The sequence below is a fragment of the Cnephaeus nilssonii genome, assembly GCF_951640355.1.
Source record: "Cnephaeus nilssonii genome assembly, chromosome: 13".
Classification (NCBI taxonomy): Eukaryota; Metazoa; Chordata; class Mammalia; order Chiroptera; family Vespertilionidae; genus Cnephaeus; species Cnephaeus nilssonii.
In genome coordinates this window covers 81,904,165-81,929,719 of record NC_137084.1, presented here as the reverse complement: position 1 = coordinate 81,929,719, position 25,555 = coordinate 81,904,165, and the positions used below count along the sequence as shown (strand labels likewise).

General features: G+C 43.8%; 1 protein-coding gene and 1 pseudogene across 2 annotated transcripts; both read right to left on the bottom strand.

Annotated features, from left to right (window-relative positions):
• Positions 1 to 7,316: 7,316 nt before the first annotated feature.
• Positions 7,317 to 8,766, bottom strand: LOC307110309 (myosin regulatory light chain 12A-like; annotated as a pseudogene). Its single transcript has one exon. The product of its transcript is annotated as a myosin regulatory light chain 12A-like (transcript).
• Positions 8,767 to 16,723: 7,957 nt separating this feature from the next.
• On the bottom strand, positions 16,724 to 23,525 carry ATP5MG (ATP synthase membrane subunit g). Its single transcript, XM_079787779.1, has 3 exons — positions 23,245 to 23,525; positions 18,472 to 18,632; positions 16,724 to 16,843 (listed from the first exon to the last, which is right to left on the bottom strand). The coding sequence occupies exons 1-3, from the start codon at positions 23,294 to 23,296 to the stop codon at positions 16,745 to 16,747; spliced, it is 312 nt and encodes a 103-aa protein (XP_079643905.1). The 5' UTR covers positions 23,297 to 23,525; the 3' UTR covers positions 16,724 to 16,744.
• Positions 23,526 to 25,555: the final 2,030 nt, after the last annotated feature.

Below are 25,555 nucleotides of genomic sequence, written 5' to 3'. Positions count from 1 at the left end.
TTTCACATTGTCTCACAACTCCCTTAAGCTGTCCTCCTGCTTTTTAATTGTTTTTTTTATTTTTGGTTCTCTGATTGAGTGATTCTTTCAATCCTGTCTTCTAATTCACTAATCTGATCCTTAGCTTCTCCTAATCTGCTGTGTATTTCTTCCAATGTGTTCTTTATTATTGTTATGTCATTCTCTATTTCTGTTTTCATAGTTACTATATCTTTTCTCATCTGTTGAGCATCTTTACCATCATTACTCTGAACTCTGTTTCAGATAAGTTTCTTTATATATATATATATATATATATATATATATATATATATATATATTTTATTGATTTTTTACAGAGAGGAAGAGAGAGGGATAGAGAGTTAGAAACATCGATGAGAGAGAAACATCAATCAGCTGCCTCTTGCACACCCCCTACTGGGGATGTGCCCGCAACCAAGGTACATGCCCTTGACCGGAATTGAACCTGGGACCCTTGAGTCTGCAGGCCGATGCTCAATCCACTGAGCCAAACCGGTTTCGGCCAGATAAGTTTCTTTTTTTTTTTTTTTTTAAATATATTTTATTGATTTTTTACAGAGAGGAAGAGAGAGGGACAGAGAGTTAGAAACATCGATGAGAGAGAAACATCGATCAGCTGCCTCCTGCACACCCCCCACTGGGGATATGCCCGCAACCAAGGTACATGCCCTTTGACCGGAATCGAACCCGGGACCTTCTAGTCCGCAGACCGACGCTCTATCCACTGAGCCAAACCGGTCTCAGCGAGATAAGTTTCTTATCTCTGTTTCATTTATCTCTTCTTCTGGAGAATTCTCTTGTACTTTCATTTGGGGGTTGTTTCTTTATCTCCTCATTTTGGATGCCTGTTTGGGTTTGTGACTATGTATTAGGTAGATCTGTTATGCCTCTCAATCTCTAGAGCAGGACACTATTAAACACTGTTTCTGACTAATTAGATCAGGCAAAGACTCAAAGCCTCCAGAGACTGCCTCTCCTACAGACTGATAGGGTTCTGACTTGAATTGCTCTCAATCATCTTCAGGTGTGGTGAGAGTTTTTTTCAACAGGGTGGGGCAGTTGCTTCTGCCTGGAGGCTAATTGTTAGTTTTAGGAACTCCGCACCGTGGGGCAAAGTGTTTTCCAATAGAGTGGGTCAGCTGTCTTTTCCCCTGGCAGGGCCTTCTGTATAGCAAATGTCTGTATGGGAAAGATGTCCTCTGCTGTGTGAGGGAATGACTCAGCACAGGAAACCAGCGGTGTCTGCCTTCTGAGCTCTAACCCCTGAGGTTCCCAATCTTGGCTTTTGCTCACACAGCTCCAGTCTACTCTGCCCTCCCTCTGCTGGAGCACAAGTTGGGTGGCTCCACAGGGAATTTTGAGAGTTGGCCCTTTAAGAGGGTACCTGAATTTCCAGCTGTCTCTCCCTGGCAGACAGCAACCCCACTGCTTTTCACAGCCAGATGTTATGTGGGTACCCTTCTCATTTCTGGTGATCTCTGCTGGGAGGCCCAGCTTGGGAATTAGATCCTAGAGTTCTCAGCGGCAACCCCCCACAGCTGAGATATCTCTCCCAAACTTCAGCTGCTGTCTTTGGGAGCCCTGCCAGCCCTTTCTTGCCTTTACCCTCCTACCAGTCTCTGTGCGGTCTCCACTTTAGGTCCTCTGTTATCACAGTTCTTTCCAGCAAGTTTGCCTTTGATTATTCAGAAAGTTTTCCTGTATTTTAGTTGTAATTCCAGTTTGTTCCTGGGAGCATGTCTGTGCAGCGTCCACTTACTCTGCTGCCATTTTTAATCTCTGGTTTTAGTCTTGAGTAGCCTCAGGCAGTGGTCCACAGGTAGGATGAGAGGTTTTCCAAAAGGGTGGGGCAATTACTTCTACCTGGAGACTAATTGTTATTCTCAGAAATGGGCCTCAGAAACTCAACAGGGTGGGTCAATTGTCCTCCCCGCCGCACCCCCCCCCCCCCCCCCGCCACCCCTCTCCTTCCCGCTGAGGCAAAAACTACCTGGATAGCAAAGGTCTGCCTGAGAAAAATGACCTCTTCAGCATGAAGGAACAACTCAGTACAGGCAACCAGGGTGTCTGCCTTCTGAGTTCTAACCCCAGAGTCCCCAACCCTGACTTCTGCTCACACAGCTCTAGTTCATTCTGCACTCCTTCTGCAGGAACCCAAGGTGAGTGGCTGCACACGAAATGTTGTGCATTGGCCCTTTGAGAGGATGCCTGCATTTCAAGCTGTCTCTTCCTGGCAGACAGCAACCCTGCTGTTTTTCTTTTTCTTTTTTAATACTTTAAAAAATATGTTTTTATTGATTTCAGAGAGGAAGGGAGAGGAGGAGAGAGATAGAAACATCAATGATGAGAGAGAATCCTTGATCGGCTGCCTTCTGCATGTCCCCCACTGAGGATGGAGCCCACAACCTGGGCATGTGCCAACTAGGAATCAAACTGTGACCTCCTGGTTCATAGGTTGATGCTCAACCACTGAGCCAGGCTGGCCAGGCACCCTTCTGCTTTTCATAGCCAATGTTATGTGGGCACCTTTCTCAGTTCTGGAGCGCTCTTCTGGAGGGCCCAGCTTGGGGATTAGACCCCAGAGTTCTCAGTGACAGACCCCCCACAGCTGAGATAAGTCTCCAGAACTTCAGCTGTTGTCTGTGGGAGCCTCCCAAGCTCTTTTGTGCCTCCACCCTTCCTACCAGTCTCTATGAGGTCTCCACTTTCCATCCTTGGTTATCAGGGTTCTCTCCAGCTAGTCTTCAGTTGATTATTCAGGATATTTTTTGTATTTTAGTTGTAATTCCAGTTTGGTCTTGGGAGCATATCTGCGTATCATCTATTTACTCCGCCACCCTCTCTCATCATTGATGTTTCTATCTCCTTCTCCCTTCCTCTCCAAAATCAATAAAAAAATATATATTTTAAAAATATCACTCCTGACTTAATATTTGTTTGACTGACATTACTTCCCTCACCCTTTTTTTAAAACCAATCCTGGGTTTACATGGCTTTCTTTCTTTCTTTCTTTCTTTTTTAAAATATATTTTATTGATTTTTTTACAGAGAGGAAGAGAGAGGGATGGAGAGTTAGAAACATTGATGAGAGAGAAACATCTATCAGCTGCCTCCTGCACACCCCCTACTGGTTATGTGCCCGCAACCAAGGTACATGCCCTTGACCGGAATTGAACCTGGGACCCTTGAGTCCGCAGGCCGACGCTCTATCCACTGAGCCAAACCGGTTTCGGCTACATGGCTTTCTTTTTATTCTTTTTTTAAAATTATATTTTATTGATTTTTTATTACAGAGAGGAAGAGAGAGGGATAGAGAGTTAGAAACATCGATGAGAGAGAAACATCTATCAGCTGCCTCTTGCACACCCCCTACTGGGGATGTGCCCACAACCAAGGTACATGCCCTTGACCGGAATCGAACCTGGGACCTTTCAGTCCACAGGCCGACGCTCTATCCACTGAGCCAAACAGGTTTCGGCACATGGCTTTCTTTTTAATGGTCCCTCTGAAGATCATTAAAAATTGGTAATCACTTTTCTACCATTGCCTTACAATTCACTGTTACTTCAAAAATATATTTATTCAATCATTCTATTATGTTCTCCATTCTCTTGAGACTCAGAGTGAGAGGACACCAAGGTGAAAACGCTGGCTGTCCTTAGGGGGAAAAATAGCTATTTTAAAAAAGATATTTTTATTGATTTCAGAGAGGAGGGGAGAGGGAGAAAGAGATAGAAACATCAATGATGAGAGGACTCATTGTTAGGCTGCCTCCTGCACGCCCCCTATTGGGGATGGAGACCACAACCCGGGCATGTGCCCTGACCAGGAATGGAACAGTGACCTCCTGGTTCATAGGTTGATGCTCAACCACTGAGCCATGCCGGCTAGGAGAAACAGTAGCTATTTTAACAAGTAGGCTATAATTAAAAACCACATAAACGTATTTTAATTGTTTTTGGATTTGACAATACCAGAATGCTTAAAAACCTTTCTTACTTTATGCAAGAAGTCCAATACGTAATTCTTATAAAAACCCATCCAAAGATTGCATGGGTAAACCCTATAAGGAAAAGTGTGGTGCTATATACCTACAGTGAGGGGCTTCTTTCAGCTCTGCTCAGGATTAAATCCTGAAACCCAGGCTTGGTGAAGAAAGAGGGAGTTAGGTTGATCAATTCCTAAGGATTTCAGGCTAGGTCTTCTATGAAGGATCTTCTACTGCCCACCCTCTCATTCTCCCCGCCTCAGCCTGATGCAAAGGCAACCTGCATGAACTTTACGAAGTAGAGAAGGGCTGCCCACCCGGGACCAAAATCTCTGTTTCAGAGGTAAAGGCTGACTCAGTTGGCATCAGCTTTGTAGCAGCCTCAACCTACAGGACTTCAGAAAAGGAGTCCCAGACCCGCATCTCCCTCTGTGGCCAACTGCCACTAAATTCTGTTTATTAGTCCAGTACCAAGCACAGTAAGTAGAGTTTTCTGTTTCATTGTTGAAAACCTGCAATATGCAAGCGAGATAAGGCGATAGGCTAGGATTACAAAGGCGAATTAGATACTCTATCTCCTTTACAGTTTAGCAAGGGAAGTAAACACATGTAAACACATCATTAGTGTACAATGGTGTGTGCTATAAGAGGCCCCACAGGAGGGCAAGGGGAAGCAGTTTGGGAAAATCAGAAAAGACTTTTCAGAAGTTATTAGCTGGTTTTGAAAGTGGAACAGAGGTGTGCCATGTAGAAAGGGCCAGGTTGAAGGCAGCGTTTACAAAGGTATGGTTTCATTGATGGATACATTAATTTATTCATCACATCTGTATTGAGTAAACTCTATGTGGTTAGAGCTTGGGATTTATCAGTGAACAAAATAGATTTTAAAAATGTCTGCTTTTAGCCCTAAGCTGGTTTGGCTCAATGGATAGAGCGTCAGCCTGCGGACTGAGGGGTCCCAGGTTCGATTCCGGACAAGGGCACATGCCCGGGTTTCGGGCTCGATCCCCAGTAGGGGGCGTGCAGGAGGCAGCCAATCAATGATTCTCTCTCATCATTCATGTTTCTATCTCTCTCCCTCCCTCTCCCTTCCTCTCTAAAATCAATAAAATATATTTTTTAAAAATGTCTGCTTTTGTGGGACTTGCATTTATTTTAGCAAAGTAAAACAATTAAAATATACATAATAAACCAATAAATAATATAGAGTGCAAGACGTTGAAGTTTTTTTGGGAAAAAGACAGGGTAAGGGAAAAGAATATTTGGAGAGAGGTTTCTTGCGATTATACTGATGGTGGCTGGGGAAGCTCACATTGAAGACACTAAATTGAAGGGAGGCAGCCAGCTCCGGGAACATCTTGGGGAAAGAAGGGCATGTGAGCCGAGGAGCCAGGAGTTGCCTGGTTGCGTGAGGAGGAGCATGGGGACCAGTGAGGCAGCGGGGTAGGGGGGTGGGGGAGTGGGGGAGGTGGGAGGGGGTGGGGAAGAGTGGCAGGAGATGAGTGAGGTCAGAGACAGAGAGAAAGGCAGGTCTGGCGGCCCCTGCAGGCCGCGGTGAGAATTGTAGTTTGAATCTGAACAAGGTGGGAGCCATTGAAAGGTTCTGAGCAGAGGAGTGACATGACCTGACTTACATTTGATAGCATCACTCTGACTGTAGACAGGCAAGCTTGAAGTCGGAGGCCATTTTAACAATCCTAGTGAGAGATGCCAGTGCCTTGATGTTAGCAGGGAAGAAATGGTCCGATTCTAGATATATTTTGAAGGTAGAACCAACAGGACTTTTTCATGGATGGATATGGAATATGAGAGATAGTAGTCAAGTTTGACTCCAAGGGTTTTTAGCCTGAGCAATGGGAAGGATGGAGTTGCCATCAGTGGAGAGGGAGAAAAATGTTGAACAAGTTTTGGGCGGGGATGTGGAAGAAAATCAGTTCCATTTTGGACATGTTAAGTTTGAGATGTCTATTCCAGACCCAGGTGGAGATAGCAAATAGGCCGTGGGATACATTTCTAGAGTTCAGAGGAGAGGTATGGACTACAGCCATAAATTGGAGAGTCATCAGTAAAACCACAAGGTTATTTCAACAGTAAAGATTTAAAACAAACAAACAAACAACCCCCCAAGAGATTAGATGAGATCACTAATGAAATGAGTCCAGAGCAAGTACTGAGCCTTACCTTTGGGATATTCCAAAGACAGAAGGCCAGGAAAAGGGGGAACTGGGAAAGGAAACGGAAATGTGAACAAAAAATAAGGACTAAGAAAGGCCAAAGAAAAGCTCTGGAGGTCAAGTGTACCAGAAAGTGCATCAAGCACGAGGAAATACTCACCTCAGTCAAATACTGTTGAAAGCTCAAATAAAGTGCCTCTTGCATTTAATGTGTGAAAAGAGCAGTTTCAGTGGTGTGGTAGGCAAGAACACTAATTGGAATGGGTCAAGAGAGAACAGGGATCTGAGGCAGTGAGTACTGTAACTTCGGAGGTGTTTTGCTGCAAAAGGTGATTTTATAAAAGATGGTCTAGATAATAGCATGTGTGTACGTTCAGGGAAAAACTGATAATGTAGGGAAGGGGGGGAAAGACATTGAGGGGAGGGACTGGCTTTGAAAAGGAGCGTGAACAACCTAGTAAATGCAGAGTAGAGTTTACAGGGTGCCCCCCAAAATATATATGCAGTTTGAATAATTATCAATTCCAATGGGTTAAATCTGAAAAGAAACGACAATTGAGCTATCAGCTGTTGAAGTGTATATACCATAAAGTTTAATTATGGCTCAGAAAAAATTGAGTGAATAACTTTCTCTGAAAAAATATATTGATGCTGTGTAGACTGTAGTTATGGGGGCTGCTGGTAAGTTAAATTACCCTATTTTCTATTCTGAAAATGACAAAAAGTCCCATTTCCAGTTTGATTATAGAGATGCATGTGTCCCAAATGGCTGAGAATAAATATCACAAGAAAGGCAAAAGCTGTAGCCCTGGCTGGTTTGGCTCAATGGATAGAGCATCATTGACCTGTGGACTAATGGGTCCCAGGTTCGATTGCAGTCAAGGGCAAGTGCCCGGGTTTCGGGCTCGATCCCCAGTGTGGGGCGTGCAGGAAACAGCCAACCAATGATTCTCTCCATCATTGATGTTTCTATCTCTCTCCCTTCCTCTTTGAAATTAATAAAAATATATTTACTTAAAAAAAAAAGAAAGGCAAAAGCTGTAAATCTATGAAATGCTATGGTCTCCAAGAGAAAGTCTTAGAAAAACCCAAAGTGGTGACAAGAAACATTGGGCTGGAATTTGGAGTTCTTTTCAGTCACCTTTGCCCTTTGCTCCATGTTTAAAGATGCCCGTGAACTCCTGTAATTGAAATTTCCCATTTTGTCAATAAATGCTTCTCTGTACAGCTCCTCCACTTCCTCCATAAACCCACCTCCCACTGCTGTCAGCAGTTCTCAGGCAATTTCCCTGAATGGTGCCAGTCACTTCTTCATCAAAGCAAGTGAAAGCATTTCTGATGACATCTTCTGGATCTGTGCTGTTTAATTCTCACCAAACATCTTGAGGAGCATGGTGAAATTTATGGGACCTGGAGCCTCATTCATCATGGCATCTAGATACTCATCGGTTGGATTTTCCCCCATGGAGGCCAGCATATCATGAAAATCTTCCTAGTCGATGAAACCATCTCTCTTCTGATCAATCATGTTAAACTCCTGAACCTGTGACTGATCAAACATGGTTAACACATTGGATGTTTCCCACTGGGTGCTCCTTGGTGGCCTTGGTCTGTGCCCTTTTGCTCAATATGGTGGTGGTGAGATCCTTGCACTGCCGCTCCAGTGACCCTTCTACACCCAGAGTTGGTAAAATACAACGCTTCCCGCCTCCCCTCAGCAAACCAGAAAAAAGCTCAGTCACCATTCTCAGCCAACAGAGTGGGCTTGACTTGATGGAAAGGCGATGGGGGCGCAGTTGCAACTGTGCTTAAAGGGCGCAATTTTGACCCAGTGCACGGGAAGGAATATACAGCGGTGATTTCGAACATACGGTAATGTGTGGTGACTCGTTGGGTCTGATGTCTGAGTCAAGTGTGCATACATTTTTTGGGGCCACCCTATATATACATGGAGGGTAGTGATGTGGTGGGAGTCAATGGAAGTTCTCCAATTGCTTCAATTTTCTTAGTTAAGAAAAAGCAAGTCATCTATTGACAGAAATAATCATGGCTCAAAGAAATATAGGATGATTGTCAGGTGGTATTAAGTGCTTTTTTTTCTTAGAGTTCTTTATTGATTTCAGAGATGAAGGGAAAGGGAGAGATAGAAACACCAATGATGACAGAGAATCATCCATTGGCTGCCTCCTGCATGCCCCCTACTGGGGATCGAACTCACAACCCAGGCATGTGCCCTGGACCAGAATTGAATCCGGGACCCTTTAGCGGCCCACAGACCTATCTATTGAGCAACCCGGCTAGGTCTTAAGTGCTTTCTTGAGGTCCTGATCATGAATATAAAGTGAGATGAGCCACTATGATAGTTTTCTTCTGCTACATTCAGTTACATGGGTGCAAGTGCAGAGCAGGTAGCCAAGGATGCAGTTTTTAAAAAAATCTTCATTGTTAAGAGTATTACAGGTGTCCTCCTATTTCCCTCTCATTGCCCCTCTCCACCCAGTTCCCACTCCGCCCCAGGCCTTCACCAGCCTACTGTCTGTGTCCATGGGTAAGATCTTTGATTAATCTCTTCCCTCTGAGATTTGTCAGTCTAATCCATGCATTTGATTCTTATTTTATTTACCACTTTATTTTGTTTATTAGGTTTCTTGTTCATTTATTTTGATTTTTAGATTCCATTTTTGATAGATATGAATTTGTTGCCATTTTATTATTCATATTTTTTATTTCTTCTCCTTCTTCCCTTTGTTGTACTTCTTCCTCATCTCCTTCTTTTCCTCAAAGAATACCCTTCAATATTTCATGTAATACTAGTTTGGTGGTAATGAATTCCTTTAGCTTTTTCTTGTCTGTGAAACTCTCCTTTTTTTTTTTTTTAAAAAAAATATTTTATTGATTTTTTACAGAGAGGAAGAGAGAGGGATAGAGAGTTAGAAACATCGATAAGAGAGAAACAGCGATCAGCTGCCTCCTGCACACCCCCCACCGGGGACGTGCCCACAACCAAGGTACATGCCCTTGACCGGAATCGAACCTGGGACCCTTGAGTCCGCAGGCCGACGCTCCATCCACTGAGCCAAACCGGTTTTGGCTTGTCTGTGAAACTCTTTATCTGACCCTCAATTCTAAATGAGAATTGAGCTTTGCTGGGTAGAGTAATCTTGGTTGTAGGTTCTTGCTATTCATCACTTTGAATATTTCTTGCCACTCCCTATGGCCTGCATAGTTTCTGCTGAGAAATCAGCTGACAGTCATATGGGCACTCCCTTGTAGGTAACTAACTGCTTTTCTCTTGTTGCTTTTAAGATTCTCTTTGTCTTTAACCCTTGGCATTTTAATTATGCTGTGTCTTGGTGTGGGCCTCTTTGGGTTCCTTTTGCTTCCTGGACTTGTAAGTCTATTTTTTCACCAGGTAGGGGAAGTTTTCTGTCATTATTTCTTCAAATAGGTTTTCAATATCTTGCTTTCTCTCTCCTCCGTCACTCCCATAATGTGAATGTTGGTGCACCTGAAGTTGTCCCAGAGGCTCCTTACACTATCTTCATATTTTTGGATTCTTTTTTTCTTTTTGCTCTTCTGTTTGTATGTTTTTTGCTTCCTCATGTTCCAAATTATTGATTTGATTCCAGGCACCCTCTACTCTACTGTTAAATCCCTATAAATTATTCTTTATTTCCATTAGTATATGCTTAATTTCTGACTGGTCCTTTATCATGTCTTTGACAATCTCACTAAGATCCTTGAAAGTCTCACTAAGTCCCTTGAAGCTTTCATGAAGATCCTTGAGTAACCTTATAACCATGGTTTTGAACTCTGTATCCAGTAGTTTGCTTGCTTCCATTTCTTTCATTTGTGACATGTTTCTTTGTCTCCACATTTTGGCTGCTTCCCTGTGTTTGTTTCTATGTATTAGGTAGAGCTGCTATGTTTTCTGGAGTTGGTAGAGTGGCCTTGTGTAGCAGGTGTCATGTAGGGCCCAGGGGCCCAGCCTCCCCAGTCACCTGAGCATGGTCTTGGGCTTTTTATTGATAGGTTTAGGGCATGTTATCACCAGCTGCAGCTTGTTTGAGATATTTTAGCAAAGTCTAAAGCCTGAGCCAGGACAGTACATTTATATGGAAACACTGCTGTAAATAGCTTGTGTGGGGCTGTAAATTGGAAGGGAAGGGGCCTCAGGGAATCCCCAGGGTGGAGCAAATAGTGTTCTCCAGTCTGATGGAGACTCATATAAAGCCCTGTGACAAGGTATGTCCCAGCACAGGAACAATGACCCCTGTGAGCACCCCCATCTGGGAGAAAGCTGACCCTGAATTTCTGCCCCAATGCCAGACAATCCAATTCCTCCCCATAAGTGTCTGGGTTCCCCAAAGCTACCTGTTGCTGGGAGTCCAAGTAAGTTCATGCACTGGCCCTTTAAGAGGGACACCTGGGTCTCCAGAAGCCTGTGTCCCCCAGCCGCAATCCCCACTGATCTTTATAGCCTGTAGTGGGGACTCTTCTTCCCAGCTTTGGGACCCTGGGCTGGGGGGCTGGTGTGGGGCTGGGACCCCTTGCTCCTCACGGGTGGCCTTCCAAGGATATAGTTTTGGCAAATGAGTACAACAGTGAGTGAGAGGCAAAGAAGTTGAGGGTGTATTGGAGAGTGGTCATGATTGATCATGGTATACAAATAAGTTGGCTAAGGAAGGAAAAGAGGACATCCGGGTGGTGAAGGAGATGGTACTATCAGCTTATGAATGGTCATGATGACTCCAAATTGATGTGGTTCCCATATCAGAGGCAACAGGCTGGAAAGATAATAGGTGGTCAGATAAAGGGATGCATGGCAGACTCCAGAGTGATTAATGATTGGTGATGATATGGGAATGAATGCTCAAGGAAGATGGGACATTATTATTAACTTTAAAAAATATACATTTTAAATTGATTTCAGAGAGGAAGGGAGAAATAGAAATATCAATGATGAGAGAGAATCATTGATTGGCTGCCTCCTGCACGCCCCTCTGGGGATTGAGCCAGCAACTTGGGGATGTGCCCTTGACCAGAATTGAACCCGGGACCCTTCATTCCGCAGACCGACGCCAAGCCAGCTAGGGCATCATTGGACTTTTTAAGGGAACTGAGAAGCTAGTCTATTGGGTCATTTATGTCAATGTTTCTTAATCCTTAGTATTAATCAGCATTGCATGAAAAACTAATCAAAACAGGTTGCCAGATGCCACCACCAGAGTTTCTAGGTAGAATGTGATTGCTTTTATTTCTAAGTTTTCTAGTGCTGCTGCTGCTGCTGCAGTCTAGGGACCATATTTTGAAATCCACTGACCCATATGTATGTTGAAATTGCCAAGAATTAAAATAGCAGTTTAGATTTGCAATGAGCCAGGAGAAAAAAAATTATCAAGAAATAGAGTGGTTGGTAGAAAACTGCCAACAATCAGGGACAGAGGATATTCAGGGATGGGCAAAGTAAGTAAATTACCAGCCATCATTACTTAAAGGATAAATCATAAGTAAGGATACGAAATAATGAAACTAATAATAAAACAACACAACAAATAAGACAGTAATTAATAATACAGTAAGCTGTTTTGTATACTCACAACTGTAAACCTACTTTTGCCCACTCTATAACCGAAAGACGAGTTAAGCTGGGAATTTTTATGGAGTGGTTAGCTGTGTGGTTGGAACAGTGGTTGGTAGCAAAAGAGATGAAGGCAACACCAAAGGCAGATTGTCGAGGCCTTGCAGGTCAGTATTTTATTAGTATCAGGGTCTTTTATTTGGTGAGCAGGTCTAGTGTAAATATCTGTTAAGGGAATCTCTGCGGGAATTGCAACTTTATTCATCTCAAGAATGATCACAACTGTAGCAATTTATATTCTGCTAATTAGGAAATATTAAGTCCTACAAAGCTAGATATCACTTTACATTAGATTAGGTAAGCTGACATCTGATGGGACAATAAAGCTTAACTAGCTTGATAGTAGGGCAAGACAGGACTGAGAATATACAGAGTGAACTGTGAAAATATCAAGTAGCAAGTGTAAAGGGTGCTCAGGAGTAAAGTCAGGGGAACTACAACATGGGACCATCAATTGGCCTTTAGTGGTTCCAGCGCTGAAAACTCGCGGGATCCTAGTTAAATCATGTTTCTGTGCTTGTTTCCTAACTTGTTAAATGGGTCTGTCATCTAGCCCTCAAGCTTCAGAGGACGTCTGAAGGCTATATGAGTCAGTGCAAGTGCTTTGAAAAGGTAAAGTGTTATACAAATTGAAATATTAAAAAAGTAAATAGTATTGCCCTGGCCAGTACAGTTAAGTGGTTAGAGCGTAGGCCTGTGCACCAAAGGGTTGCAGGTTCAATTCCTGGTCACATCCCTGATCCTATTGGGTTGCATGTGGGAGGCAACCCATCCATGTGCCTCTCTCACATCGATGCTTCTTTCTCGGCCTTCCTTCCACTATCTCTGAAAAATCAAAGGAAAGAATATCCTCAGGTGAGGATTAACCAAGTAAATAGTACTGAGCTATCCTTAGAAACCACAGCAGAAGGAATACTCAGGCGTAAAAGAAATGAGTGGAAACATATCCAAGGAGAATGCTGAGGTGCACAAGATTAAGCTTGCAATGTGGACAGTTTCACATTCAATGTGGCCTTAAAAATGAAAACCTCATAAAAAGGCTTTGCTGATCGATGTGTCTCTCTCACATCAATGTTTCTCTCTCTCTCCCTTCCTTCCACTCTCTCTCAAAATCAATGGAAAAAAATGGGTGAGGATTAACAATAAAGAAATAAACAGAAAAGGCTTCACTGTTGAAAAATTGTTTAAAAATTTATTTTTCTATAGTGATTTCCATGGAATTATACCTTTGGACCATAGTGACTACTTGTCTAACTGGCTTGAACTTGAGCAACTACACTCTCTCATGATGTGTGTAGTTGTTACATCTAAGAAACACTTACTACGGAGTGTTTCTACACAGTGAGGAAAAGGCAGGCCACATGCATTCCTTCATGTACCCCAAGCCGGTTTCTATCCAGCTTGTTACCTATATTGAAATCGCCAGTTGCTGTGAAGAGGACAGAAACAGGCAGGGATTGTGCTTTCAGTCCTCCAATGGCTTTCCGGTCACTGTCCTTATTTTAAAACCCACTCTTTAATATGGCATATGTACGTCACGACCTGGTCTCTGGTCTTACTACTCTCTTCTGTACCTGGTGCTCAGCATGCTGGCCTTCTTTCAGAACCTCCATGTGCAGACTTCCGCACAGGCTGCTCGGCCTGCCGGTGCCATGCTTCTTGGCTACTCCCTTTCCTGGGCTCCTTCCATCATCAGTTCTTTTGACAGCTCTTGAGCACCCTTCTCAAGTCTGGGTTAGCCCCTTTCAAGCACGGCCTCCCACTCGCCTTATGACAGCATGTCATGTGACTAATTGCACACTTAATCACGTCCCAGCTGAGGACTCTTGTGAAAGTTAAATACAGTCTTGGTCACGAATACCTCCACTACTTAGCACAGTGCCAGGGCTTAGAGGTGCACAATACATTTCTGAGGCCTGAGCTGTTGCAGTGAACTCTTGGCACACACCAGTTCAGTGAGAGACTTCAGGTCTCCACTAGAAGACAGTACCCTTGGGGTTTAGGAAGCCAAAAAGTAACAGGCTGTGAAGTGGCCACTTGGAGGAGCCCACTGCCATCTTAACCTATGAAAATTCTGTACATGCAGGATTAGCCACCGTACATCAGAAGAGTGCTGTTAGGGCAAAGGAGGAGGAAGCCAACAGTGAAGTGAGTAGTAAATGTTAATTCTGAAAACTTTCTGGGTGACCATGTGGTTTAAAAAAACCCCACAGCCCTAACAGGTTTGGTCCAGTGGATAGAGCGTCGGCCTGCAGACTGAAAGGTCCCAGGTTTAATTTCGGTCAAGGGCACATGCCCAGGTTGTGGGCTTGATCCTCACTGGGGGCGGGCAGAAGGCAGCCAATCAATGATTCTCCGCCTTCAGTGATGTTTCTATCTCTCTCCCTTCCTCTCTGAAATCAGAGAGGGATAGTTAGAAACATCGATCAGCCCTGACCGGTTTGGCTCAGTGGATAGAGCGTCAGCCTGAGTACTCAAGGGTCCCAGGTTCGATTCTGGTCAAGGGCATGTACTTTGGTTGCGGGCACATCCCCAGTGGGGGGTGTGCAGGAGGCAGCTGATTGATGTTTCTCTCTAATCGATGATTCTGACTCTCTCACCCTCTTCCTTCCTCTCTGTAAAAAAATCAATAAATTAAAAAAAAAAACACAAAAAACATCGATCAGCTGTCTCCTGCACGCCTCTTACTGCAACCAAGGTACATGCCCTTGACCAAAATCAAACCTGGGACCCTTCAGTCCGCAGGCCGACGCTCTATCCACTGAGCCAAACTGGTTAGGGCTCAATAAAAAAAAAAATATATATAAAAAATTACATCTCTATAAAAGGCTAAGTGACCAACCGGCTGGTACATAGGACACGTACTGGCAATTTAAAAATATACGCTGACATGCGATACATATAAAGCTCTTGCTGGCGCCAATTGCACGCGTGTTTCAACCTCATTGTTGATTGTGAATTTGGTTGACACTTCTATTATAAAGGGCAAATAGTGATATTAAAGTATTTCTTCTAATTAATTTCCTTTCAATATACATGAATCCATGCACTGGGCCACTAGTTACATATAAAATCAATTTTAGTTAATTTTAATACTGCATGAAATAGAGAAATTCATAAAGATCACCATTACGGTAGTAAATATCTTTTTAGTCTTCTGCTATGCATGTTTAAGTTATTGAATGTGCTCTGGCCAGTGTGGCTCAGTTGGTTGGAGCATCATCCCATATACCAAAAGGTCACAGGTTTGATTCTCAGTCAGGGCACATACCTAGGTTGCAGGTTTGATCCCTGGTCAGAGATCTCCAACTGACATGTCTCTCTTACATCAATGTGACTCTCTTTCACTCTCAAAATCAATGGAGGCTGGCCAGTGTGGCTCAGTGGTTGAGTGTAGACCCAGGAATGAACCAAGAGGTCATGGGTTTGATTCCCAGTAAGGACACATGCCCGGATATGGGCTTGGTCCCCAGTAGAGGTGTGCAGGAGGCAGCAGACCAATGTTCCCTTCTCATCGATGTTTCTATCTCTCTATCCCTCTCTCTTCCTCTCACTAAAATCAAGTTAAAAAAAAAAAAGTCAATGGAAAAAATATCCTCAGGTGAGGATAAAAAAGTTATGGAATGCCTTTTGAGAAGAGGTAGTTTCAATTTTGACCATCTGTGTCTATTGCAGAAGCAGCGTTAGACATTGCTTCACATCCCAGCAGAGCAGCGATCTCTATGGACACTGTTTACATAAAGCCTAAGTGACTGTTACGACCAGTCGATATGACACACACTGACCTGGGGGTTCAGAAGCTCAATGTAGGAGCTGCCCCCTGGTGGACAGTGTGCTCCCACAGCCAACCTCCTGAGGCCCCTCCCTTGGCCGGTCAACCTCCTGCAGCTCCTCCCCCAGGTCTCCCCCCCCCCCCCCCCCCCCGCCCCCGCAACTGGCTGGCCAACCTCCCATGGTTCCTCCCTGTGGCTGGCCGGCCGGCCCCCCCCCCCCCCCCCCCCCCCGGCCCAGGTCTTGATTGCCAGCCAGGCCTAAGGACCCCAACTGTGCACAAATTCGTGCACCGGGCCTCTAGTCACTTATAAAGCTAAAGCATCAGTGTTCTAATTGTAGTGGGTAAATTTGGGATTGACAAGATAAACATTAATACTAGTAAGGGATGAATACTACATTGTGAGCAAGATGCTTTCCAATGTGCAATCACCTTTGGTTATCAGCAGCTAGTACTGCATGTTTTGCAGGGGCTGCAGGAGTTACAATGGATTGAGAAAGTACCAGTGAGCCATTCAAAGACCCCCCAAAAAGCCAATGAATGATTAAGTCTCTCCTATATCCTCAATACTATGGCTTAAGATGATAGACTGATAACTAATCTTGGTGTTAAAGATGTTATAAAAAAACCAAACAAACCCACCAAATACCTCAATATTACAGACATAGGGGTTGTCAAAAGGCCTTTCTCTGACTTCAGCAAAGAGAAACCATCCAAATTTTATTCTTTAACTGATTTAACTCTAATACAAGTTAGTACTATTTTTCCTACTGCAGCAAGTTCTCATTTTCTTAAGGCCTTTCCTTCAACTTTTCTGGAATTAAAATGTCATATTTCCCACCTTCAAATTAAAATGTTATCCTCATAAATATTATGTACCAGGTTGGTATACTCACTTAGATGCTTTCCATATTTCAGGGTAAGCAAAGACATGTATTTAGAGCTATATTAATTATTAAAGCAAAAGACAATCCAACCAAATATCAAGAGAAATTATGACCTCTCCATGCATGTTTGATACAGAAAGCATTGATTTTGACATATCTCTTTTTATTCAAATACCGTTCTGATCACGCACGGTACAAGAATATTCAAATAATAAACCAAAAAAAACACACCACAACACCTCAGATGTTAAAGATTGGTTTTTAAACATTATAGCCAATGATGTTGCGCTTGCCGATGATCTCGCCGACATAAAACCACATACACACCTCAGTGGCCACCAACCCATTCAGCAGAGCTTCCTGAGGGGGGGGGGGGGGGGCAAAAAAGGGAAGCATAAACTTTACTGTACATCTTTTTGTTACATATTTAAAACTATTATTTTATAGGATTTAGTGACAGAGAATATAAGGATGACATAAAATTAGAGAGCAGTTTTAGTCAAAGTCAAGAATTACTGATGTTAACTTTGTTCAACTGCTGAGAACCCCTAAACTCAGTTATGTAAGGTAAGTAGTTCAGAGCTTATAAATTCTTTCAAAGCAGCCTTTAAAGATCTGAACTGACTTAACACTTTCATTATTAGTTTATGAGACACTTTATGAGCTCTAAAACAACCCACATCCTGGAAAGAGCTGACACATTAAGACAGGGCATTCATATGAAAGGATGGCTATAGGAAGAAGGCAAGTCTCTGAATAGACATTTCTGATAGAGAAAAATCTGTTGAAAGATAAAAGACTGTTCTTCTTTAGACATCATTTTTATTTACTTATTATTTGCCTTAACTCTTATATTTAGTAATTATTCAGTTTCACAAATCAATGTTTTACTGCCTTGAAGAGAAAAGGTAAACAGATAGTTCCAGAAAGCACTATTACATGTAAGTGCAAATATGGATCTTGAAATTCTAATTGAAAAAAATACCCTTCCCCTTCAAATTAGACCAGAAATACTGGAAATTTCCTGAAAAAATAACCATATTTTTCAGGATGTAGTTTCTTAAGTCAGCAATAATTTAGTCATTTAGGGTTTTTTATCCTACGCTTCAATCATGCAAGCAAACATAAAATACAAGTTCCAGCCTGGCTGGCCTAGCTCAGTGGTTGAGCGTCCGTCTATGAACTGGGAGGTCACGGTTCAATTCCCCGACCTGGGTTGTGGGTTCGATCCCCAGTGTGGGGCATGCAGGAGGCAGCCAATCAATGATTCTTTGTCATCATTGATGTTTCTGTCTCTCTCTCCCTCTCCCCTTCCTCTCTGAAATAAAAATATACTAAAAAAATAAAAAATAAAATACAGGTTCCAAAATCTTACAATTTTTAGATTTTATCTTCACACAATTCAATAATTCTTTATAACATATTATATGCTTGTTAGGTTTTGATATTTTTATCCTTCATATGAATGTTAGCTACCTGATTGTGATATATTCTAAGAGATCTTTTGACCAAATTGAAGATAGTTCTGACTACAGATGAAAAAAAGTTCAGAATGAGCAAAGTAAGCCATTCTATTTTAGTGTACTAACCAAAATTGGAAGAGAAAAATGTTGCCCAGTAAAAACAGTCACTTCTTTGTTATAGCAATAGAAAAGATATAGAGCAGCCCAATCAATCAGCAGTCAAGAGATCATCTCTCATTATGTTAGTTTCAGCCTTACTGGGAAATACATATATTAATCAAAACAATCAGAAAAATCCCAAGGAAAGACTTTTTCTTTATGCGTATGCTATTAGTTAATTAATTAATTAACCCTCACCTGAGGATATTTTAAAAAAAATTGATTTAGAGAGAGAAATAGCAATTGGCTGCCTCCTGTCTGCACCCCAACTGAAGATGGAACCCGCACCTCTTTGTGTACTGGATGACACGCCAACCAACTGAGCCACCTAGCCAGGCCAGACGGTTTCAGTTAGCACATCGTTACCTTAACGGTGAGCTGTTTGAAGCTACCAGTTTGAGCACTCCGGACTATTTTTTTGAAGCTCTGAATAGCTGTAGGGATCTCAGCAGGGGTTGGAGGAATCAGCTCAACCTTGGCATAGTGCCAAAACGTGGCCAATCGAGGCTTCGAGTAAGTCACAGCAGCTGGAAAACAAAACAAAACAGGATGAATTCACCAGAGACCAAAAGAAGCAGATGTGTGGGCTGGACACACATTTATTCATGCATCACACCCATTCACTGCTGGCATCAAATGTGCGCCCGGTGTGAAGGTCAAAGTGGCTCCCCGGTAATAAGGGCCTTTTAAAGATGCAGAACACCTGTGTCACAAGGAAGTTCAATCAGGCAGGGACTATAAGCATCTTCAATTATGCCAGACTTCACCAGTGGGAAATGAGTACTGTTACTTTATTTATTTATGTAAATATATTTTATTGATTTTTTACAGAGAGGAAGGGAGAGTGATAGAGTTAGAAACATCGATGAGAGAGAAACATCAATCAGCTGCCTCCTGCACATCCCCCACTGGGTACATGCCCTTGACCGGAATTGAACCTGGGACCCTTCAGTCCGCAGGTTGACACTCTATCCACTGAGCCAAACCGGTCAGGGCACTGTTCCTTTATTTATTTGTGAACCATAGGCCTGGTGCACGAATTTGTGCACAGGTGGGGAGGGGACGTGGGAGGTTGGCCAGCCAACCCCGCCCCTGATTGGGGTGGGGATGGGGGAGCAGATTGGGGGCAGGGCCGTGGGCAGTTGGCTGACCAGCCCCACCCCCTGGTCGAACTCCCAGTCGAAGGGACAATTTACATATTTGCCTTTTATTATATAGGATGGCAAATCTAGTTATATGTAAAGTTATTAGAAGTTGGACTAAAAAACAAGAAAACAGCAGCAATGTAACACTTTCTTGGTAGAGAGATCAGAAAATTTGGAGGGAAGAGGTACAGTTGAGGAGGAAAGGAGCTATGCAGAACGGCATCCTTCAGAATAAGATTAAATCTTGTCACAATACTGGCCACAAATCCAGATGGAATTGTCCATTAGCATCCATTTTTGGTATCCTTATCAATATGTGCTGGATTAAATCTTTCTTTAACAAAAGCACTGTTGATCCTCCTTCAAAATATCACAAATAATAGAAATAAAACCTACATGTATTGTTAAGAGCAGCCAAAAGTCAAATCTATTACCAATTCCTCAAAGTATTTACTATTTCAGGAAAAGAAGATTTTAACAACCAGTGTGTAGATGTAAGACTATGGTAGTGATTTCATCAAGAGGAAGGCATTTTATTAAAAAAAAAAATTACAAGACAAATGTAATAAAAGCACAAATGCATGAACATCCACAAAGTGTCTATTGTTCAAAGATAGAGTCAAAGCTTCTAATACTTTTTCTATTATTAATTGCCTGTGTTTAATATTCCACTACTCTTAGAATTACTATTTCCTTTATCCTCTGTGCTTAAGGCTATGGGCAAATATATATATTTTTTAAACAAATGTTTGTTTTTTTTAAAAATATATTTTATTGATTTTTTACCGAGAGGAAGAGAGAGGGATAGAGAATTAGAAACATCGATCAGCTGCCTCTTGCACACCCCCTACTGGGGATGTGCCTGCAAACAAGGTACATGCCCTTCACCGGAATCGAACCCGGGACCCTTGAGTCCACAGGCCGACGCTCTATCCACTGAGCCAAACCGGTTTCGGCTGGGCAAATATTTTTTAAAATTGATTTTATGGAGAGAGGGAGAGAAGGAGATAGGGAGAAAGGGAGGGAGAGAGAGTAAACATCGATTTGTTGTTCCACTTATTTGTGCATTCATTGGTTGATTCCTGCATGTGCCCTGACCATGATGAAACCTGCAACCTTGGTGCGTTGGGACGATGCTCCAAACAACTGAGCTACCAGCCAGGACAATGGGAATTTTAAGTAGACACAAAGTTCTAAGAGATAGTTCTAAATAGAACGATAAATGCCCGAAGATGGGGCTATCAAAAGTACAAAGTCTGCCCTGACCAGTGTGGCAGTTGGTTGGGCACCATCCTGTGGCTGGTTTGATTCCCAGTCAGCGCACATCCCCAGTAGGGGGTGTGAGGGAAGCAGCTGATTGTTTCTTTCTCTCCCTCTCCCTTCCTCTCTCTTTAAAAATCAATAAAAATATCTTTTTAAAAAAGTACAAAGTCTGTGTAACTCTTTAAAATTTAATCTTCAATTTCACCTTTAAAAAAAAATCAGTATACTGTACACAAACATTGTTCTTTAGGAGAAAAGTTACAGCTAGAAAAACAAAGCAAGAACAAATCCCATGTTACTGGATTAGAGTTGGAGACATTCATATGAATTAAAAAAAAAAAAAGTATTTTATTGATTTTTTACAGAGAGGAAGGGAGAGGGATAGAGAGTTAGAAACATCCATGAGAGAGAAACATCGATCAGCTGCCTCCTGCACACCCCCTACTGGGTATGTGCCTGCAACCAAGGTACATGCCCTTGACTGGAATCGAACCTGGGACCCTTGAGTCCGCAGGCTGATGCTCTATCCACTGAGCCAAACCGGTTAGGGCCATTCATATGAATTTATGAGATATATATATATATACACACACACACACACACACACACACACACACACACACACACACACAAACAATCCTATATAATAAAACCCTAACATGCAAATCAAGCGAATGGTGGAACAACTGGTTGCTATGATGCGCACTGATCACCAGAGGGCAGATGCTCAACGCAGAAGCTGTCTCTCCCACCCCACTCCCTGGGTCAGAGCTTGCGAGTGGGCAGTGCCAGGCTGCCAGCCAAGGCGGGTGCCAGTGGGAGTCCCCCGATCACCCTGCCTGCCTGTTGGCCCACAGATCAGCGCTGATCACTGACCAGGCCTAGGGACCCTACTTGAGCACGAATTGCTGCACCGGGCCTCTAGTTGTATATATGCATGTATACACAAGGTTTAGTGTGTACACACATACCCTTGTTCACTAAGAGGGCCTAGAACAATGATATAATTTAATAGCAAGGAATATATCCAGTGCCTAGCTTTTAGTTTCAAAAACCATCGTCCAATAAAAAGGAACTAGGGACTCCTTGGAGAAATGGCTGATTCTAAGGCTGGGGCAGGGAAAATAAAAGGTGAACCTGAAGCATCTTGTAGTACCAGGAAGTAAAGGGGGCAGTCAGAAGGACAGGTGCCAGACTGAAGAGTTCTCAATGGTCAAAGTTGCAACAATCTGAGCACAACATAAAGAACATACTTCTGGCCCTAGCTGGTTTGGCTCAGTGGATAGAGCGTTGGCCTGTGGAATGGAGGGTCCCGGGTTTGATTCGTGCCAAGGGCACATGCTCGGGTTGTGGGCTCAATGCCCAGTGTGCGGTGTGCAGGAGGCAGCTGATCTATGATTGTCTCTCATTGATGTTGCTATTTCTTTCTCTCCCTTCCTCTCTGAAATCAATAAAAATATATTTAAAAAAGAAAAGGGTGAAATCCAAATCAAGTATCAAGTTTAGTAAAAAGGAAAAAAAAGATACTCTGAACTTTGTGGGGAAATTTAATGCTAACATTACTTATTTGTAAGATTCTTTGTCCTCCAAGGGAATTAACAGATAGAGTAATTTTAATTAGACATTTAACATTCACATTTAATAAGCTGAGTTATATTATAAAGCAAAATATATTTCCACTTTCACATTCTGACCCCAGTTGACTTCTCCTTTCTTACTTTTGCAAGAATAACCATCATTATCTTCCAATTATTCACAATAATAGAGGAAATAATTTACCTATTTCATGATAGTTACTTTTGTATTACCTTTAATTTTGTATTTTATTATTAAAATTCACCAATACACACAATCTAAATGATCTGAAAGCCACTTGAAACGTAAAAATCTTGCCTCATATCATTCGAAGCCCAAAGAATGAAGCCCTTATTCCTTCTATTTTTACTTATGTAAAATTGTAGAGCTTTGTCATACAGATATCTTGATGATGTCAGTAAAGTTGCAAACGTAAGTTCTTTGGGAAAATGTGTAAACTAGTAGACTGTAGGAGAGAATAGTTATTTATAGTACCGCCACTGTAAGGCCTTCAATCACTCATTGTCTGCCGATGGAGGAAAGGCAAGAGAGAATAAGTATAAAATACCAATAACAGTGTATTTTAAAAAGTCTATTCACATTTCATAATCAAATGTGAGCGAACGCTACTGAGAGATCTGCGCTTGAGCCCTTACTGGATACCTCCATCTCGTGAGAAAGCGTTCCCTCACTTGGGGAATAATGAGCAGCTTGCTGCCCAGCACACGACTGAAACGCTGTGAAATCCAATTCCACCTAAAAATCCTCCCAGAATCTGGCGTGGCTCAGTGGTTGAGCACTGACCTATGAACCAGGAGGTCATTCTCGGTCAGGGCACATGCCAGGGTTGCAGGTTCGACCCCCAGTGGGGGGCGTGCAGGAAGCAGCCAATGAGCCTCTCTTATCATTGATGCCTCTCTCTCTCTGAAATCATTAAAAATATTTATTTAGATAATCCTCTCAGAATCTGGCCAGTACAGGAAGCAAAGTCAACGTTCAAAAACTCACGAGGCCTGAAGAACTTCTGCAGACGTGAAGCGGACAAGCCGACGAGGCCCTTTCTGTCCTTGCACACACCGGGCCCCCCTTTCCCAGATGTCCCCACAGAGCCACGCTCCCCACATTCCGACCCCAGGGCAGGCTCCGCTGCGCTCACCGTTCACCAGCGCGGGGGCCTTCTCCGCGAGGTTCCGGACAAACTGGGCCATGGCGCCGGGAGGGACACTGGGCCGAACCGCCGGCTGAAAGTCACCCTCGCAAGGACCCGCCGAAGGACCCCGCTCCGCGTCCAAGGTCAGGCCGTCCTCCTCGTGCCGGCCCACGATATTTAGATGTCCCCCGGCCCTTCCGGAATCCAGCTGGTAAATGTAGCTTCTTCAGCCACAGAGGAGAGTGGGCACGAAAGGGCGAGAGTCTTCGAGGAGAACCCAGAATTCCCGGACAAGCAGGCACTTCTTGGGGCAGCCCCCGGAGCCGGAAGACAGTGCAAGCGCCCTGAGGCTCTCTGGACCCGCCCCCACTCTTCCGCCCCGCCGCCCGGAGCCGGAAGGCAGTGCAAGCGCCCTGAGGCTCTCTGGACCCGCCCCCACTCTTCCGCCCCGCCGCCCGGAGCCGGAAGGCAGTGCAAGCGCCCTGAGGCTCTCTGGACCCGCCCCCACTCTTCCGCCCCGCCGCCCGGAGCCGGAAGACGGCGAAGGGAGGATAGGCGCATGCGCCCTGCGGCTCTCTGGATCCGCCCCGCCGCCCGGAGCCGGAAGACTGCGAGGGGAGGTGAGGCGCATGCGCCCTGCGGCTCTCTGGATCTGTCCCCCACTCTTCCGCCCCGCCGCCCGGAGCCGGAAGACGGCGAGGGGAGGAGAGGTGGGTGCGCCGAGCGGCTCCCTGGACCCGCCGCCCGGAGCCGGAAGGCGGGAGGGTAGGAGATGCGCATGCGTCCTGCGCCTCCCGACTCCCTGGACCCGCCTCCATTCTCCCGCCCGAGGTGCTTGCGCTTTGGAGAACCTGGGAATGAGGGCTTGCGCTGACCCTTGTAGGCCAACTCGAACGCTTTACACAGCCCAGAGGCTCCTGGCCAAACACAAGTCCGGGGCAGAGCAGGCGCCCCACAGCCTTTCTTTAGCTGATGTTCTGGATTTCCCGTTCCCCCTCGTCCTCTTATCAGGATTGGAATCCAATTCCCCCAAATCCCTAACCTGCGCGGGAAACTATGCAGATATGAGGAACAAAATCACGTTTATGAGGATTCCCAGTATGCCAGGCATTTTGGAATATAAAGAAAGTCTGTAAATTAGGTAGTGTCCTCATTTGATAAACGGCCACGTAGCTAGTGAACGGCAGAGACGGGATCAGAAGAGGTTGCAATGTAAACAGAACAGTATCGGTTAGGCGTGTTGCTGACCTGCAGAACGTTGAATTGATGAATAACAGGACGACAATCTACTACAAAGAGTTGAAACTTTATAGTTGAACATGACTGGAAGAAAACATGAAGTAGGAAAGTGGCACTTGAAAAACAAAATAACTAATGTACCCTGGGGGAGCCTGAGAAGTAAAACTTTTGGGTTGATGGAATAGAGGTGGGAAGAAAAATTAGGAGCCAAGAGCAGGATTTCAGTGAATGATTCAGCTGCCTTATACAAAAGAAGTCAATTAAGGATGGGGAAGTTAATTTGGCAATATGGAAACATTAGCTGGAGCAGTTTCAAAAAATTAGAAGTCAGAGTGAATGAAGAAACATGGCTATAAAGGAAAACAAGTCGGAAAACCAAACGGATGTGCAAGTCAAGGGAGAGAGTGAAGATAGAGAAGGGGGGGTGACATCCCGAGGAGGAGGCACGAAAGGAGGCTGGAGGGATTAGCCCCGGAAAGGTGGGGCCTTTTCCACAGGTGGGATGATGGGAGAGGATTTTTGAAAGTGAAAATTCTGGGTCTATATCTTTCTAGTGAATTGGAAGGCAAGGTCATCTGAGCGTGAAGGGTAAGAATTTGAGAAAAGAGGTTCGAGTTTGGAATAGCTGTTGAAGTTAAGGACACAGCAGGGTTTTGGGCAGTGTCAGAAACCACACGTTTATGGTTGCATAGTTCTAAAGATTGTCATCTTTCTCCATCAATGGTCTGTAGTTTGGATATTGGAACGGGAATGGTTGGGTTAATCTAGGCCAGTGATGGGCAACCTTTTGAGCTTGGTGTGTCAGACTTCGCCAAAAAACTGAGCATAACTCGGGTAGTGTGTCACTTTGAGGAAAAAACATTATTTCGCAAATGTTTCATCCTCAGGAGCAGCAAATGTTTTATCCTCGGCATGCGGCCGCCTTAGCGGCCGCGTGTCATCAGAAATAGCTACGCGTGTCAGTGTTGACACGCGTGTCATAGGTTCGCCATCACTGATCTAGGCTGAGGTCTTGCAAGGCAGAGGGTACAGAAACACGGGGCAAGGGGGACATGATAGTAAATGATTGAAATGAAAG

Excerpts from the sequence above, each read along its gene's own strand:
- ATP5MG (XM_079787779.1), bottom strand. The coding sequence starts at position 23,296 with ATGGCCCAGTTTGTCCGGAACCTCGCGGAGAAGGCCCCCGCGCTGGTG. Across the intron at positions 18,633-23,244 it reads GGCCCCCGCGCTGGTGAACG|CTGCTGTGACTTACTCGAAG; the intron begins GTGAGCGCAGCG and ends TTTGTTTTCCAG. Across the intron at positions 16,844-18,471 it reads TCAAACAGCTCACCGTTAAG|GAAGCTCTGCTGAATGGGTT; the intron begins GTAACGATGTGC and ends CCCCCCCCTCAG.